Genomic DNA, 19,717 nt, shown 5'->3' with positions numbered 1-19,717 from the left:
CTCACAGAGAAGATTCAACCATAATTTATAGCAAGAAAGAGTTTCCTGTGATAATCCATCCACTTGTGGGTTTTGCCAGTATACTTCATCAATAATGTATCTGCCAAAACTGTGGAATTCAAAATGATATGCACGTACATTCCTTTTAATTTAAAAACTAACTTTAAGGAAAACAAGTTTGAGATAAGCAATTCTTTGCTGCTTTTTGTTGTTAAGAAGAAGTTAAGCTTCTCTTTTTGTAACTGTAGCGCGGAATCAGGCTCCTATTTGGAGAGCCCTTCAGTACAGTTTGCCCGCTTGCTTTGTTCTGATTTGGTTGCATACGAAAATCTTTTTTTTTTACTTAAGCCAAACTAACGTTGAATGTTTAATGAAGGAATCTTCATAAGATGTGTAGGATCTGAACAGCCTTACGACTTCAATTTATCTCAAATCATGCAGACAATAATCTTTTATGTTGGAATTTGTCAGGTTGCTCGAAGCCACAAGCAGAGAACTTGCTTGAGCAGTTGATGGATAAGTATTCTTGCCACTTCGTTTGTATCCTTTCGTAACCCCACTTTTTGATGGTGTTCCTTCCTGCTCTTACCTCAAGGCATAAAAGAAAGAGATATTTTGAGAAATGCTTTGCTGTCCCCATGCTGCCCCCGGTGGAGTTAATCCAGCCGCCCTGCTGTGCTCATAGAGCCTGTTCTCTGCCACCCACCGAGCTTCCTCCTTGCAGATTAAGAGTCAAAGTACAGCATGATGCCAGCTCTGCCTGTGATGCGTGATTCCAGTTTGCCATGATGGTCATTGCCTTTTTTTAAGATAGCAATAGTGTTGCTGCAGTTGTGATAATATAAAGGGTATAAACAAAGCAAGGATCTGAGGGAGAACTAATAGCTTTTTTTAAAGCCACTTAATATATAGTTAGAAAAAAGGCTCGGAGCCTGACAAGCCATGGCACAATCCAAACTGAACGTAGGTTAGACAAAATTGTTCCTAGTTTAAATTAATTATGTTAATCAATCAGGCTACTTAAAATAAAATGGTAAATAGCTGCAGTGGAGATGTGTTGGTAGCTTTTACATTTGTTGTTCCAGTGAAGACTTCTTCCATTTGGTGCTTGTTCCTCTGGAATTTTGCTTGAAGGGTGAGACTTGTGAAACAAGAGGGAGCTTTGAAATCTAGGAAAGGGTGCTGATACAGTTTAACTCAACCCAAGATTTTCTTCCAGAATCTGTAGTAATTGCTTTAATGAGTTTATGCAAAGATTCCAACCCAGGATGGTACAGGACAGCTGGGGAAATAGGGCTGATGGGGGATTTCTTTTTATTATACTAAAGCTATATACCCTACTATAACTGATATATATGTATGCATAGATACATATATATGTATATCAGCAATAATTGAGGGCCTTCTATAGATCATACCTTATATATAGGTGCCCACTTCCTGTAAAATAATAAAATGGAGATTTTGAAAGAGGGACACATCCTGGTCAGAACAGTGCATGGTAGCCAAAACAGAGTCAATGACTCCTCTACAAGTGCATCACAAAATGTGACTTACTTCATCCAGTGCTGCAAATGTTGTCAGAGAAAACTGCATGGCCAACTCCGAGCAGGCCACTGTGCAGCAGAATGAATCCACGCTGATGACTGATAAGAGACAGAAACACTCAGTTATGGGAAAAAGAAAGATTTTTTCATTAAATGGCTGCCCTGTCTCTGACAGGTTCGTTTCAGTCCTCTAGGGGGAAATGATGAAAAACCTTTAACAGACAAACTAGAAAACTAAATTTAGTAACTACTGAATACTAAAAAGCAGAGGTTGATATAACATAATTTCTGTTAAAGCACTGGCTTTAGGGCTCTTTACAGACGTTTTGATGCTAGGTGCCCTCTTTCTTCAGGTGGCCCAGCGTGAGAAAGACCATGATTTCTCTATAATAGATGCATTTCATGTTGAACTTGCACTGCTCAAAGTACCAGCTGCTGCCGAACAGGAAATTCCCACCCCTCCTTCTTTCCCCCAGCCTTGGTCAGATTTTCCTGCCCCTTTACTTGTACTTTACTCTTCTGGGGTCCAGCAAGGGACCACGTAAGGAGCTGCCCCCGCAGAAAGCTGCAGCCTTCCCGCCTCCAGGGCACTGCCGCGGGATGGGGTCGCTGCCCTGATGTCCTGGGGGTTCACCTTGTCGCACTTTGCTCCTTTTAAGGTAGCAACCCCACGTAGTTTTCTGGAGACTTATAGGACAGTTTGCCTGTACTTTGGTATCGGTGTATCAGGATGGTTTACGTCCTTAGGGCTCTGCTGTCGTTTCATTAGAGTAGCGTATCGACCTTGCCAACGATGGCTCTTGTATCAAAAGTTACAAACGCTTTTCACGTTTTTATCCTTGCAGTTCTTCTACTGCCTTTTCCTTAAAAAAGTGGGTAAATGTTAATGCTGGCAGTAGGGCAATGCACGATCGAGTTTGTAACTCAGGCATGTTTAATGCTCCAGGGGGTGAGAGTGAATACCGACATCTGCCTGTATTTTGGGTTGGTGCGTGTGGTCGTTACTCCGGGTATACCTCCACAGCACGAAGTGGCCTGAGTGCAAGTCATAATTAGCCACTTTGCAGCAATTCTGCTTGAACTAGCTATTCAAGGGTAGAGCCCATGCAGTCAGCATGAGTGTTTTACCTACCGTACAGAAAAAGAATTTTACTGAACTGAAAATATTTTAATGCAATAATAACGAGGTCTACAAGAATGCATCTGATTACTTATAGACATTTTAGGAAACTGAATATATTTTAAATAAAAATAACGGCATTTTTTTCTGATATTTGGTCCAGGTTCTCCTGTCCAGTATTTGGTTTGTCTATCTGTATAGCACAGACATGCCTTTTGCAGCAGTTGTGTATCTATACAATGTTGGTGATACAAAAATGTACAGAAGGGCCTGCATTAAATTCTAGTATTAGAAGAAGGTATTTAGCACCACCTTAGGTTTTTCATTTTTTTATTACTATTTTTACCAGTGTATAATTGCTTGATGTAGAAATATATAATCAATTTTCAATTCTAATATATTAATGTCTGTATGATTAACTAATATTATTTTGATATTGTAGACTTTACCTTTTTCTGACTGTGTGTGTTATAACTGTAAACTAGAGTAATCTATATTTTTAATCCAAGCAGCAAATGGTTATTTGCTTCTTTTGATATTACAGAGACAGTATTTGTCACTATAAGTTATTAGAGAACTTGAGCATGTAAAATACCTATTTATTTAGTAAATAAATGTCCCATTCTTTAAAAAGGCTAGAAATCTTTTTTTTTCCTTTTGTTTGGAGTTAAATCTATGATGAAATTGAATCAAGATCAGAAAAAGGATCTGTTTCACAGCTGTTAGAATTTTCTACAGAGATTTGTATTTTATCTCCTAGATCTCTTTACGCTTGCTGAACTTCATCCTTATATACAGATTAGGTTGCTTTGCTGATAATGACATTTTTAAAAAAGATAAATAAGCGATTAGCTCATTATGAGATGTGTTGTAGTACCAGTAACTTTAATTATAATTTATCTGCTGTGTAAATAATCTTGCAAAATATAATAGGATAACATATTGGCATTGCAATTGCTTTCTGGCAATGCTGTGACTAACAGGGAAGACCTCAAGGAGACTGGCCAGGAATAATATCCCCACACATTTTCCAAATCTGATTTGAACTAGGAAGTATTGCTGTTGTTATTTCCACATATAGGCAGAAACATAAGTCGCTAGTGGAGGAAACAGTCTAACAAGTCTATCATCTAGGGCTGTAGTTGGGAGTTTATTCCACCTTTCTAACTGTCCAGTAATTTTTCCACATATCATATTTTCAGTGTTGTCACTTAGAAAAGATGAGACCAATCATTATTGTAATACTCTGTGTATATAATAGACTTTTAGGATTGCTGCTTTACATTTTTGTGAGCCTCATATATAATAAAAAATTGCTCATATGTAATGTTTGTAATTACATCTGAGGCTTATACAACCATTAAACTGAGATATTTTTAAAAGGCCATGGATTTAACTTCATTTTTAATTAAAAAAATTGTTTTTAAAAAGTGGTTCACCATGTAGTCTGAGACACATCCTCAGGAGATAAAGTGAATATCATTATTGGCCAGGTCTAATTTAATTGTATTCTCCTGACTTTTATTAATGAAAAATTAAATTAATATTTTTCAGCTGAAGTTTTAAAGATTACTAGTTACAAGCACAAAATCACCATTATTATTTTATCTTTAATGGAACAAAAAGTATTAGCACCAGATGTATTCACATACCCAATTCTTATACTAATGAGAATTTTGAAAACAGTTTAATGGCAAAATGACTTGTCCAGTAAAGTCAGGGCAAAAATTCCAATGGCGACCATTGTACCAAATGCTAACCAGAGAAGTTCTGCAAAAAATAGTAACGCCTCCTGAGCCTGAATCGGACTTGGGATGGCGGTGACTTTACAGCATTGTAACACCACCGATCCCACGGCAAGCAAGTTTGCAGCGGTGCAGCTCAGATGAGACTGAGACCCCCTAATTCACAATTACCTTTACTTTGAGAAGACTTTTGGTCTTTGGCTTCTCCGTAGTTGCAGATCTGCAGCTAAACTGTATACTTTAGGGGAGAAAAGGCAGTACCTCATGTTCAACATATAGAAACAGGACTTATTAAGCAACCGTCTGTCTTTGTGAAATGCTGTCGCCAAGACAACTGACATCTGTTTCCAATTGGCTGATTAATTCAGGGGGATAATGACACATATTTCATATCATTTATAGTCCCTTACAAGTCCCTTCATATACATAAAAAATAACTGCTTCCATTGCAACTGTGCAAACCAGGGAAGTCTTGCATCTACCAGGGCTGCAACAACTCTGATCTCGAGAGCACTTTGGAGCCTCTTTTTTCATGTGCCTGCACTTTGCTGGGTGTACAGGGCTGTAAAGGAAACTCACTGCACCATTAAAAAGGGCAAGGGCTTGTGATAGTTTTGGATAATGGTTTTAGGATTGGAAGGAATCGGTCAGCAGTTACATTCAGCCTGAAAAAGACAATAAAGTATCCCTATGTGAAAAATGCAACTAAGGGTTAACAGAGCTTGGACTGGGTTTTGTCTGTCTGGTACTGATAAGCTACCAGGCATCACTGTTGCAGCTACATGGCATTTCTTCTGCTGCCTGAGGGGGGAAAAGGGGCAGGAGAGGTGCAGGATGTGCCTTTTTCCACAGCTCTCGGTCACTTTGGAGCTGGGACCGACCCCACAGGGCCTCGAGCCTTTGCGGAGGACAAGATTAACAAGACAACTTGGCAAACAAGGCTTCTGCGTCTGCAGCATCCCACAACAAGCTTTAGCACAGCTGGAGTAGTGGGGCATGGGCTCATTTTGTCAGCTCTGCAATTTAGTGACAGTAGTCACTTTTATGAAAGTTTAAGGACCCTGACATATTTATCTTTCAAAATACAGCATTATTACACCATGTAATGGAAATCTTGGTCAGCATGATATTTTTTGGTGAACTTCTGATCAGAGTTATATATGGTAACCAGCCTGGTTTGCTTCCTTTTCTCAGGCAAGGTAGCATTCTTCTTTTACTATTGTCTTTGCCAGTCCCTGGTGGTATGACCTGAATCTGGTAGTCAGTGTCAAAGTTTAATTTTTAAAAAAGCTCAATACAACTATTTCATTTAAAAATTTTAGTTTTGCATTTTTGATTAAATATACAAAACTATACTGGTCTGAGAGTTGTAGCAGCTCACAAGAGACCTAAGGATTTAAGGAGCTAAGATTTTCCTGAAGTAACTGTCAATCTACCATGTAACTCTGGAGTTATATGGATAAGATCTGCCAAAGTTTGAACTAAAGTGTTGTCCATATTGAGGATTTATACAGTAAATGTATTTAGATCCACTTTCAGGTTTTTAATTAAACCAACCGTGATGGTCAGGTAACCAGGACTGGTTGGTCTGAGGTAGCTTCATAGGGATTATGGGCACTATTGCGTTTTAGGGGCTACTTGGTGGAAGAAAAGTGGTAATAATCAATGTATTCTTTATTCACCATTCCAGAATAGCCAGGAGTTTCTTCTAAGATACTCAGCAATAAAATGGTTAATAACGTTGCATTTATCTAGTGTTTCAGGCTGCTTACCTGCAGAAGTAGGAAGACCGCACCTCATTGGTTCCTATTTACCTGTTTTTCTTCTTAGCCCTAAATGTTAGGGTCATTTCCTAAGTAAATGAAGCTTAAATTCCGGAGCATCTAATACTGCCACTAGGGAATTACTAGTGCTATTCTGATCTCTCTCTAGTTTTCCACTTTGTAGCTAGCTCCTAGCATCTGACTGTCACTGTGTGATTACTTAGTCCAGACTCCTTGCACTACTGTGGTACTAATTCTGCCCCACATGGTAACTTTGTAGATATTCCAAAACAAAAGGAATTGATATTTTGAATTGTAATAATCTTTATAATGTCTATTAAAAATTTGAATAATTATAAAAATATAGCATCAGACCACATTATTCAATCAGAAGAAAAGACCAGGCAGAAGGTTATTGCAGAAATAATGCTTGGTTTTAGATGGAATAACTGTTCATTCCAGCATCTGCACATACATAGTCATCAGGGAGTTACTGGGCTACATGTGTTTGTTTTTTAAAACATCTGTCAACGAAGTCAAAAATCTAAATGCAAAATGTTACATTGGTTACATTTGTGAGTTTCTTATATTTCCTGGTGGAATTTCATTTTGTATACTAATCATTGGAGAATATGGAGATAAAAATAGGACTAAATCTGTGTGCATGTGTCAACTTTGAACAAATGACTTGCCTTGTTCTCCTTTAATTGTATTACAGTATAAGCAAGTAAGTTATGCCTGTTCAAGATATGAGATGCGGTTGCTTTATTTTGCCTCAGGTATCATACTGCCAGTGAAGAAAGAGGCATATCATGTACATGCTGCCTTTGTCCCAGTAATGAAATACAGGCTGTGCAGAGCCTATAAGCTACTCTAACAGTTTCACAACATGATCTAGCTGATTACTGCAGCCACATTGCAAAACTCATTTCACTGTCTTGTGTGAAGTAGGCTACAAGCCATTTGACCAAATGCTGTGTTGCATAGCACTTAGGTGCACTGTATTGTTGTCCCTATAGTTCTGTGTTACTGTATTTCGCTATTACCTGGGGTAGAAAATACGCATGAGGAACTAACTTGCAGTCTACATAAATGCAAGACCAATAGTTATTTGATATACAACATCAAGCTATTCCTAAGATACTGCTATAGGTAACTTTACCATTGCACATGGTTTACCTATATTTGTGATATTTAACATTTTTGATAAATACTGTCAAGGATAATCCATCACAGAACAAGTTTTCAGAGTTTCAGGAAGTTTGTTAAACTCTCATAATTCAAATATGGAATTGTTTCAGAAAATAATATTTTATATTTGTAAGTTGAGTGAGAAGTTTTCCAAGTAAGAAAATTACTAGAGAGTCTATTTTCAGAAGAATACAAACTGTCTTCAGTTAACAGGGTATGTAGTCTGGACAAGTAAATAGATCTGCCTACTGGCTAAGGACCATATGTTTCTGCAGGATGCATCTTCAAATCCCTGCCACTTCAGATTTGGAGTGACCACCATTTTAGTGGAAGACCAAAATGTTGAATAAGCTTAGCAGTGCTGATGGTGTTAAAGATCTGTATAGTTTCCAAACTGAGCACAGTTTTTAAATAATATAACCATGTAGACCTGTCTCCTGAGCTCTTAAGTGCTAAGTCCCACAAGACTCATATCCTTTTCTCTCATGTTATTCAATAGCTTTGCGTGGATTACTTTGTCTGGGTTTGGTATGGCTAATAAGGCATTCAAAGCACTGAGGACCTCAAAAAGGCCCAAGAACTGTAGATTGACTTAAAAATCTCTGGGTAAATGCTCTTGATGACAGGGAAGCATTATGAAAGAAACTAGCCCACTGAAGTGCGTTACCTGAGTAATGCTTAAAGCAGCTGTAGTTCCTTGAGGTGTTTCATACAGCTAAATACCGAGATAAACCGTGCACTCTTCTGCTTAACATTCAATGTAAACTGAATACATAACTAGGTGTCTCTTGCATGCCCCCAGCAGTCCAGTGTGTGCTGTGCTCTCTCAGCTTGCCTAATACTTCCACAGATTTATACTAACATGAGAGAACACGAAAGGCTTGTGGGACTCTGCGGCTTGACTCTGCCATCGATCTGCAAGGTCCACAGCAGGAGGAAGGCCTTCATCTGTTTTTTATGTCATTGCCCATCACTTTATAGACGCAGGCCAACAGGATGTTCTTGATGTTCAACAATATCAGATAGTGCAGAGAAATCCAGCAGAGTGAGTGTGAACAGCATTCACCTGCCGATGGGTGGGAGTTCACCCACTGGAGTAAGGACTGTGTTTTGCTGTCCCATGCCCTGAGATACTGGATTTAAGAAAGCATACTGGGGAGTTGTTTCTTGTGTTTGCTTGTTTGTTGAATAGCAGTTTTTAGTGGTATTGCTTATAACGAGACAGCTGGTCATTTAAGAGGCAGAATCCTTGGGGTTTTTTGGGACTACTCCTCTTAGGTTGAGTGAGAAATTCCTCTTGACTGAAGGGTGTTGACACACAGTGGTCCTAAATATAGTACGAGCTACTGTCTTCTGAGAGCGAATGAAGACAAGAATGGTGTTTAAAACCATATACAGGCTGGAAGAATTATGTGAGGATGCTGTTGTTTGCAGAGCAGAGGCTTACTGCTATGCTTAAATGCCGCTTTACACTTTGAAGCAATTGTAGCCATTAATGGTATCAGAATGTTTTCTTGCCACTAATGCTCAAGTTTCCAACTTTCTCCTGCCTTCTCTGTTGTCCTGAGAGCAGTGGTGCTTTTGTATGTGATAGGAATATGAAGGGATATAAATGGGGAGTATTGTAGTAAATTTGTAACACTTGCTCAGCAGTGTTTTGGGAATTTGGACAGATGCAAGGTATTTGAACCAGCCCACTGATGGTAATATTTATGTGCAAGCAAGATTTTTCACCATACCTGGTAAAAGTAGTAGACTGCTAGGGCCAAGTCTGGGGAATACATCTATCCTGTGTTTCTTAAGTGTGCATGAGTCTACATGATGATGAGAACTCTGCACGTAGTTCAGAGATTACCTGTGGAAGGCATGGTGAATTGACTTAAAAGAATGATATCTTTTATTCATTGTGCAGTTCTTTTTCTCCCTTCTCACCCTCTCGAACCATTAGCTGGCTGTTCTCACTCTGTGATTCCTAATGTCAGCACCCTTCCCATCCTTGTGTCTCTCTTTAATCCTCATCACTCACTCTTTGCCTGCATCTCTACGTTTTCATCTCCAGTCTCCCCCTTCCCTTGCTCCTGCTCTGCTGCTTTCTCTTCCTGTTTCATTTTGCTTTCCTCCCCACTCATTTTTGAGCCTATCTATCTTCTTAGTTTTCAAAATCTGTACCTGCTTTGTTTTTTTCCTCAATTCTACAGGAATCTTCCTCTGTTTGATCTCGCCTCTCACTTCCTCTGCGCTTTGTTTGCCTTGCGCTGCTCCATTTTACCTGTGCAGCGGACTAACTTGTTAAAAGGTTTAAGGAAAAAAAGGCTCCTCTCTGAAAGGATGTTCATTTAGTGAGTATAATGTGTTCTTTCTAACCAGCAATTTTTGTTCCTTTCTCAGGTCTTAAAAATTAGCTTGATTGGCCACCGGAAGCGCGTTCTGGCCTCCTTGGGAGACAGGCTTCACGAAGATCCTCCTCAGAAACCACCTCGCTCAATAACCCTCAGGGTGAGTCCCCGTGGAAATCTGTTTGCATTTCTTGACAAGTCAGCCAGCATTTCATAAGGATCACATGAAAAAAGCAGCCACTTAGAGCAGGACTCGGCTTCTCTCACTTCAGACACAATGGGGATGTCTTCAGCTGACCTGCTCCTTCACACTCCCTTTGTAGTCAGTGGAGGCAAACTGACTTTTTTACTGTGTGATTCATCTGACCCATTAAACTAGCTCAGAAGTAGATGCTGGCAAGCCGCGTGTCTACATTTGTCCATAGGAATCCCAGTCCCCGTGACTGACATTGTGGAAGAAGAGTTCCCATTTTCCTTTCACATTTTCAAAACGCTTACTTTGCAGACGTGCTTTATGCTTTCTGTAAAGAAAGCCTCTTGAAACTGTTGAGATACAAATGCCATCAAGACTTCTTCTTACTTCCGTGTATCAAAAGTTTCCTGTCGTTTTTATTTTTCATTAATATTCCCTCCTTCAGAGCCATTGTTACAATGTCCCTGCAGTTTTTCCACACTTGCCCAGTTTTAATCTCCTCTCATTACACCAGCTTCACTTGGTTTCTCTGTTCCAACATTTGTGCTTCCTTGCTGCCTGTTATCCTTGCCGTGTTGTGGTCCAATGGCCCATTCCTACTGTGTTCTCTCCAAGGGAGCTTATATTCATCAGCACTTCTTGTTTTGATAGTTCAGGTCAGATCTTTTGCATTTGCTTGGATTTGATTATTTTCGTGGGGCTGCTTTTTGGACTGGAATCTCCTTTGGGACTGGATTCCACACCTCAGAGGTCACTGTGTGCTCCCAAACTCTATTTCCTAGTGGAAAGAGAAATAGAAGAAGACAGAATGGGGGCTGGTTTTTATGACCTTATTTTTACATACACTTATGATTTCTGTGATCAGCCTGTTTTCACTCTGCTTATGCTCAAATGCCACATAATGCAAACATTTCCAAACATCTCAGATTCCCCCACCAAATACGCTGCCAGAAAAGCAGCGTATTTGTAATGTCATGTTGAAAAAAAGTGTCACAAGCCTATGATGTCCTGCTCTAAGGGACATTGCACGAATGTATGGATATTTTTCTAGTATTTTATATTTGGATGTTTTATATGAACTGTCTCCTGGTGCATGGCAGGTGTTAAAATACTCCCAGGAAAGAGGAATAATTTGCCAGCTTTTTGAAAGTCGCACATTTTTGCTCAATGGTTTCAGTGCCTTGGACAGGGGAATTAGTTCCTCTTCAGCAGGTGGGAAAGTTTCCACAGCCTACTTTATAGGTTAGCATTGTATATTCTCAGCTAATAGCGAGGAGAAAACTGGATGTCCTCCATCTGTAGTCAAAATGATAAAAAGTAGTCTGCTGCTCCACAGCTAGAACTACTAATGCTGGCAACTGCGAGATGTTATTCATCAGTTCATAGTGTTGGAGTCTTCACAGGGAATCCTAAAGAAAAGGGTATGAGTTTGGATTAAGGTTTTCTTTCCCATCAATTGCTACTATGCCATTTTCACACAAAACAAGGACATAGTATTTACTCTGTAGTTTGCAATATTTTTTAGTCTGAAAATTGATTTAAATAAAATACCTATTGCTGCTAGAAGATACATTTATATCTAGTAGAAGAGATTGCTCCTTTTTTAAAGATTTTTCCTTTAGAGTCCCAAGGTCAGCCTAAGGATGACTAACATTTCGTTTTCTTTCCTACTATTATTATGTTAGCTTTTAATTTATTTCAAAGGAAAAATGGTTAAATATTGAGGAATAGTAACAAATATACATGATGCCACCAAATATACTATCTCTCCAATAACTCTGTACTAAAAAATATTATGATTTCAAAATCATATACTCAAAAGATAGAAAATGCTGGATCTCAGGTTACCTATGTGGTATTAACTTCCTTCCTCCTTTAATGCTAACTAACCATAAGATGGTACCAAATACATGACAGCATGGTGCATAGGCATCCATGTGTGATCTGCAAATTTGTTATGGAAATGAGAAAGTGGATATAGGAAGGAATGAGGAATGAAGGAGGGAATGATTCTGCTGAGGAAGCGGAATGAAGGAAGGATGAGAGAAAGTTTCATGATTAAAGGAGTAACTGTAGCTATGAAAATACAGATTTATACCTGCTTTTGCCACAAAGCCCTTGGATAATACTTGGCAAGTTATTTAAGTAAATGCCTCACAAACAGTCACTAATTGTATGTTACAGACATTCTGCATATTTGACTGGAGTCTGGAGTCTGATTTATGCAAGTGCTGAGCACACAGTGCTGCAAATTAGATCAGTAGAAGATGACTTTTGAATACAAGTACTTGGAAAAACAGGCAATAGATACTGTAATTGGGCATTCAAAGTGACTGATATTTTTTAACCTTTCTCTATGCGTCTCAGTTCTCTCGCATTAATGTGTTGTTTATAAAACCCCAGAATTCACAGGGTGTCGTGAAAATAAATCGATTTAAGTTTGTAAAGCGCTTAAGTCCAAACACAAGTATCATCAAAACAATGATACTAATCATTCTATCTTCAGGGAAGGATTTGAAGAGTTTAGGGAAAAGGTTTGGGGCACACAGTGAGGTGAGAATAAAGTACTGACTACGTGATAACTAATGATAACACAGTGCTGAATATATAACAATATGTTGCACAGTTGAGGATCCATCTGTGCTGTGAAGGGCTTCTTTGAGAAAATAGCATACAATCATACAATTAAATACTGTACCATAATGCAGAGGCACCATAATTCTTGTACTTCCTGACTCTGTAATTCTTGCCTGTATAGCCTCACTAATAGTCTTCCAGTGCGACTTTTTGAGTGAATTTCCCCTTTCATGCAGTTTGAAAAAAAACATGAAAAGCTTGATAAAAGCTGGAATCTTTATATCCATTGCACAGTCATCTGTCACCTAGATACACCATGGACGGCTGTATAGGTACTAACTGGGGGGTGAATCATGACAAGTGTAAGAGAGAAGTCCTGTTATGTACCTGGCTAGAAGGGCTGGTAGGAGTCATTAGAAAGGAAGTCATGTACTCAGCTTATTGTCAGTGTGGAGGTGTGTTAGGTGCATGGAAGAACTGGGGATGCGTTTTAGAGATTATGTCTCACCAAACCTTCTGAATGTGTGCAGACTCCAGCTTTTCAGAAGCTTTTAACTGGGCCAAATGTAGGTGGATTTTCATGAAGGAGGGAAAAAGACTATTCCTAAGAGGAAAGCGCTCCTTACTTTGCCCTGGGGAACGTCAAGTACTTGTCTCAAATCATCGGAAAGCTAGAGAATTGAAAAAACAAAAAATTCTCTGTGGTTTAAAATGTGATAAACTACATATTTATCTCTGATTTTAGTCAACCGACATGGAAAATACCAATCCATTATTGTGATTGCAAAGGATAACGTCATGGACAAATGAATATTTTAACATCGGATATTGCTATGACTTAAATACGTACAGAGACCTGCAACTTTTCTTTCCATTTGGAAGAGATTACAACTCTCTCATTTCTCCCACTGTGTCTTGTTTCTTAGTAGCATGGAGTAAAGTACCTTGATGCTTTTCAGAGTTAAGTTTGGTTCAGTGAATCATGCATGAAATATTGGCTTTTATTCTTTCTTTAAATAATAAGGCAGGACCCTCCATGCACCCCAGAGCAGATCTTTGCTTCCGCTCATTGTTGTGTAAATACCTTAAGGTCCCTTCCTGTTGTTCAGCATTAAAATACAGTATTATAGCAATAGCTTATTTAGACAAGCTCTGCACTGTGCAAACCCACTGCGTGGGTATGTTCTCTGCTCCAAAGAATTTACAATCAGAGAAATCTCTAGTGCTGGCAAAGTTGAGCCCAATAACCTAGATGGTGGGAGAGGAACGTATATAGCCGCCCAGTCACTATGACAGTGTTTTACAGTCCGCCCAGGGCGGTAGGTAGGTGTGCAGCCTGTCTGGGCAGTGCGCAGGATACTAGAGCTCTGCTCCTGCAGATTGTCATCTCCAGGGTTGTGTTGAATACTTGGCCACCGATGTTTGTACTCTGGGTTTGGGCACAGATGATGTGATACGCATGAAAAGAGGTATCTCCAAACATACAGTGGCTGTCCATCGATAGTGTGGTAGCAATCCTGGTAAAATGTACGATCAGGAGGATGTATTTAGCTGCTTAGATAGAGTTCATATATTAACTTGTCATGGCATTTGCATGCTGGTTGATCCAAGGTCACAGTTCAGCATTGATTATAGGAAAAGCCTGGTTAAATATTCGTACTCAGATGCTTTCAAGCATTCTAGGAATTGTTACTTGGTGTGATTCTGATATCCAATAATTCAAGTTAAAAGTATGTTCTGCCAGACCTATAAAAATTGCAGTGTCTGTATTTTGTAAGTGTTCATGCATTTCTTCTTTCCAGCAAGAGATGTTGCTGGAGTTCGAATCACTTTCAAATCACTTTCACTGCTCAAAGCTGCTGCTTAGAAGTGGTGAGAATGTACTGCATCTTATAAATAGCATAGTCCTAAATCATGACTTTATTTGGGCATTAACAAGAAGTAACTCACTGTTATATCTCTCCAGTCCTCCTAGAAAGAGGAATACATTACACAGTGAGGTTTTTGGGGAGTGAATTTGCCACTAGTTCGTATAAATAGTAAATTATTTTTCCTTCCATGTGGGCTCTGCACATTAGGTAGAACATTTGGGGGGAAAGAGCTAGGTTTCTGACTGTTGTCTATCACCTCTCTATTCACATGCACAAGGAAGAGAGAAGTGTCTTCTTGAACCTGCTTTCTCCCTGTTCACATACAAATGATGTAGAGAGGTTTCAAGAAGAAAAAAGGAGTGACTGTTTGCTATGTGCAGTTGTGAAAAGCAACTTGCAGTTGTATCTATAAAGTTCATTCACAGTAACCTCCGCTTCAGGACCTGTTGCTTAATTTTTTTAGTGTGAATAATTCAAACACTCTTTTAAGTGTGTCAGCAATGTGCTATTCTTATGCTCTGTTTTTCTCCTTACTATCCAGGAACCCAGTGGTAACCACACTCCTCCTCAGTTGTCTCCATCACTTAGCCAAAGCACTTTCACTACTGGTGGCTCCCTGGACGTTCCCCACATTATCATGCAGGGCGATGCAAGGAGAAGAAGAAATGAGAACTATTTTGATGACATTCCCCGGTCAAAGCTGGAGAGGCAGATGGCACAGGTAAGGTCGAAAGCTATCATTAAAAGGCTATGAGTTGCTGCAATCGGTTACAGAATTAATTCTAACCATTGTTGTGGGTCATATATTAAGCTTGAATTTTACACTGCGAAGAGTAACAGTTTTTCCAAGTGTGTTCCAGTTCTGTATGTGCCAAATGGGGTGAGTTGGTGTGCAGAGATGCTCACGAGGGGTAGCATTTTGGGGGGGATTCAGTGCCTCAAGGCCGAGGTGAAGGTGCCCCCTGCGCACCAGAGCATGCAGACTCCCGCTGGCGCTACCTCTGCCCCTCCTTTCTGTAGGAAGGTGCAGATTCCCTGATTTCTGACCAACCCGGGTAAAAGCAAGCTAACATAAGTTCACTGCTGGAAACCCAGAGGACTAGTGGGGGTGGTGACTGCTGCATTTGTTAAAGGAGAGGGTCGGCATTCTGCTAAGCTTCGTCATCTGGGGATATAACTGAGTGTTTTTTTTTTTAAAAGGCTTTAACAACTCATTGGAAAATCACAACAGTGCTAAATTCAACTGGACATTAAATCAAACTGTTCACAAGAGAAAGCCTTAAGTAGCCCCCTTCTCTAAATTTCTTCATCCAACCATAATGCAGGTACTGATCATTTTAAACCAAGCATACATTGACCAGAATGGGGTCTTTTACCCCTCTAAAGGTCAGCAAAGTTAAGCATTGGCAGCCTGTCAGCAAAAATGCCTCGGGAAGAACTCAGCTGCACATATGATGAAAGAGAGCCAGGTCTCAAACCATGTGGTGCTTTGCAGTGCATGTCAGAAATACAGCTTTGATTTGCCATCCAAAACAGATGGGAAGCCAGCGCGGTTCACGGAGCAGCTCCTTCCACCACGGAGCAGGTCGCTGCCTCCTGCCCTGCATGAGGCTTCCCAGTGGTTGTCAGGCAGAGCCCAAAATAGAGCCTGCCTCCAAAATGCAGCCTGGGCGTGGAAGTAGCTATGCAAACAACGGTATTATGGTTAACATAATCAACGAAAGCCTGCAGTCCTCCAGCTAATTGCATGAACAAAGAGAAGTAATTAAATAAACGAGCAAAACAAGGTGCTGCTGCTACCTGGGAACATAGGGACAAATTGCCTCCTGTTTGTTCGGGGAATGTTTCTACGGCAGTGAAATTGGATTTGTTTGGATGGGGCTGTCTCCTTGCCTTTCTAGGTCTTCAAATTTTCTGCTGAATGATGTTATTGCACAGCATTAAGGGGAAAGTTGCCCAGTGAATGAGCTTATTTTCAAAGCAACATCGGCTGGGCTTTTGTGGTGAGAGCAAGTTGAACTGAAGTCCATTGAGGAAAAGCTCAGTTCATGCTGTGAAAATACTTTGAAGGTCATGAAACTTCGGTGTCTGAGTATGAAATACCAGTTATTCACGGCCGAGTAGACTGGTTTGTCTACTTAGTTTATTTTATCACTTGGTTCACAAATCCCTGTCCTCACTTCTTTTAGTCCCTGATGATGAAAAAAAGATAAAATAAATGTACTAGTGATTCTTCCTTTCTCCTTTTTGCTCTTTTCTCTTCCTTTCTGACGTCCTGATCTTCCCAAGAGGTATGAGATGCTCCCATATATGGCACCTGGAGATTTTCCTCAAGTTGTTGAAATTGCTTTTCCAGAAAGACTGTGATATGTTGCATATCCAAAGAAAGGACCAGGCAGTTAGTACTTCTACCACTTCCAGCCACTTTAAAACCAATTAAGCACTGTTGTATTTTTCTTTCTTTCTTTTTTTCTTTTTTTTTTTTTTTTTTGTGGGAGTTCATACCCAGTGAAGAATTTTCTTCAATGCCTTCTTTCCAACTTTCTCCATGAAGTATAGCAGTCATCCTTCAGGACGCCAAAGGGGAAAATGGATTCAGATGAAATCTGTAAAACGGTGCTTTGTGTTAGTCCCCGAACTCCAATCTGTTGGCAGTCTTTCTCAGCTCTGCCCCCAAATTCTGCATCGTGATGTATGTAAAATTCCCTTTGACTTTAATGGGAAAGTCAGTGACTCCCTCTGGTGATCATTCTCACTAAATTGGACTCACCCCATTAAGAGGCTAATCAGGGATTTCTTCAACCATTCCAGCCCAAAAATAGATTTTAACTTTAGTTTTCACAGTATGTGAAATTGCGCTTTTGCTAAAATGAACGATATTTCCTTCAATCTTTCCACCAAAAGTCCCTCTCAAATTAAAGGTGTAATAATTATTTCTGAAAAATAAAGGAGATCAGTTTGATCCTAACCGTGAGCCTTCTGCTCCATGTTTTGTCTAGTAACTTCCTCTGTGCAGTTTGCAGCTTCCTTTGGCTTATGCCAGTTCAACAACTTCTCAGGCTGCTCCCAGCCCTGCTTTCCAGCCAGAATAATTCTCACAAACACTGTAAGCTAGAGTGATTATTGGAATTGCTTTGAGTATATTTTTTGTTTTAACCATTTCTTTGTTAGGTTGTTTGCATACTGCTGTATGAACCTTCATGTTTAACTATATTTACAGGCCTCCATCGTAGACAGATGTATGTAATGACAAAGTCTTGCAGGCTGTGATCTTGAAAGGGTTTTAGGTTTATTCTTCACAATGAGATTAATGGGTATTTTTTTTGGCTTTGAAGAGAGAAACCAACACAGGAATTATAGTTTATTCATTGCATTGCTTTCCTGAACTTGATTTCATTTCAGAAATTTTCAGATAATGGTATTTTTAGCCTCAATTTCAAATTTAAAATTTGAAGAGGATATTTTGAGGAAGAGATGAGATCTAATGTTTCCATCTTTCATATGGCATATGTTTTCACTGAACTTTTACGTGGAAATCATCAAGCATGTTGATCTTCGCATCAGATATCAACCAGTTTGTTGAAATGATGCCACATGAGCACATCAGTTTAAATCTGTTTTCCTTATGTCAGCTAAAATGGGTTTAAGAAATTCTCTATGTCATAATCAAATGTACTTGTAAGTAATACAACGCTTTGCTTCCTCGGGGAAACACTGAGTTAAGTTTATTTGATGTGGGTGGTTTTGTCCCAAGGCCAGTGGGTACCTTCACTCACAGCTCCGTAGTAGACTGTTCGGAATACCAAGGTAAACAATGAGTCTAGCGAATCCGGTTCCCCATTGGAATAGGTTTGGTCATCGAGCTCTCCAGTTCACAGCCAAACTGTTAATTTTGAAAGTCTTTGACTTCTGCTTGCATAAAGCACAACTGCCAAAAAAGAAATACAGAAGATTGTGAGATCTTAAAAAAAAGAAAGAAAGAAAGAAAGAAAAAACAGAAAGGATTGAATAGTCTGTGTCATCTTTGTCTGTGGATGTTGAATTTTGAGCCTGCAAGTTACAGAGGAATATGATCAAATGAATGTAGTCTAAAATAGCTGAGATTGCTCTTAAGATTGCCTAAACCTTTAAATTAGAATCGAAATCATACAGGTAAAGCCTAAGGACTTTGGAATTTATTTGGAACCAAAATCAATAGAAAGAGTCCCGCTGAAGTCAGTGGGCTCTTAATTCACCTCCGAAACCACAGGAAAAATACAATATTTGTGGGGAAGAGCTTTGGAGGTTAAAAGGGAGCACAGTTAAGTTCACTAAAACATGCCGATCAAAATGTCAGCTCTTTAGGAGTCATAATTCTCCAGGCAGCAAGAAAACTTTAGTTATCAGGTACAGGCATATCCAAGACTGTAAGTCCCTGAGGCTGTTGCTATTTATTGCTACAGCCAGTGAAACACTATGCTTTCGGCCCCGGTGGTCAGCAAGGCATCTCCGTGCAATGTTTGGAGGGCGAAGCCCCCAGTGCCGCGAGCAGACACATCACAGGGCTGAAGGCGTCGTCCCCCCTCCCAGACGGGTGCACACGCAGAGAGCTGAAGACTGGGCAGCTCATTGCAGGAGCAGAAGAGGGTCGGGCGCCTCTGTGATGCCAATGCATGCACTCGCCCCGGGGCTGGGCATACAGTGCACCGCGAGCGGGGAGAGCTCTGTAATTTCGGAGATGATGGACAAGCACCTCCTTGGGAGTTTGGGGATCTCCAGCAGTGTCTGTCCTTGGGCAAGGGAAAAGCAGATAATGCGCCAGATTCAGCTTTCTGGTAGGACAAACCTAAAGTTGGTCCGTGCAGCGGACACCCGAGTGGGATGTGATGGGAGGAAGAGAATCGTTTAAGATTTTGGGAAGCTGCAAGAATAATTTGCAAAACCCCAGCTGGAGAAGTTCTTTCCCAGAGATGCTGAACCCAACTCAAACTTAATTTTGAAGGGTTTTCTGGATTCTATCTCCATGTTTTTCAAGGCTTTTTCTTTCTCTAAAGCAAGATAATTAAAAAGTATGGTCATTGTAACACCTGGGTAGTGTGTTTGAAGTCAAGTTATCCCAATTTTAAGGATACTGTTTTGTAACATTATTTTGTGTGATATAATAATTCATTGAAGGATTAGGATTTATATGTAGGAGTTGTCTACAGTAAAGGAAAAGTGTAATAAAAGCAACTGATAGAATTAGAGTAGACAGGTTTATATGAAAATTTTTTAGAAATCATTTTTTCCATTTTCTGAAACAATATCTTCAACTCACTAATATCTTTCAAATGCTTTACAGACACTAATGCATTCATATTTCCAGTGGACCTGCAGGGCTACATACTTTAAAATT

At 39.7% G+C, this 19,717-nt stretch overlaps 1 protein-coding gene across 1 annotated transcript in view; it reads left to right on the top strand.

Annotated features, from left to right (window-relative positions):
* Nucleotides 1-19,717, top strand: part of ANKS1B (ankyrin repeat and sterile alpha motif domain containing 1B) — a 434,784-nt gene that overhangs the window by 369,260 nt on the left and 45,807 nt on the right. Inside the window, exons 18-19 of the mRNA XM_026123167.2 lie at nt 9,755-9,862; nt 14,885-15,064. Of these exons, the coding sequence (XP_025978952.1) occupies nt 9,755-9,862; nt 14,885-15,064 (288 nt within the window). The remainder of the gene's footprint in view (nt 1-9,754; nt 9,863-14,884; nt 15,065-19,717) is intronic.

The sequence above is a fragment of the Dromaius novaehollandiae genome, chromosome 1 (genome assembly GCF_036370855.1).
Source record: "Dromaius novaehollandiae isolate bDroNov1 chromosome 1, bDroNov1.hap1, whole genome shotgun sequence".
NCBI lineage: Eukaryota > Metazoa > Chordata > Aves > Casuariiformes > Dromaiidae > Dromaius > Dromaius novaehollandiae.
This window is presented reverse-complemented; position numbering and strand designations above follow the sequence as displayed.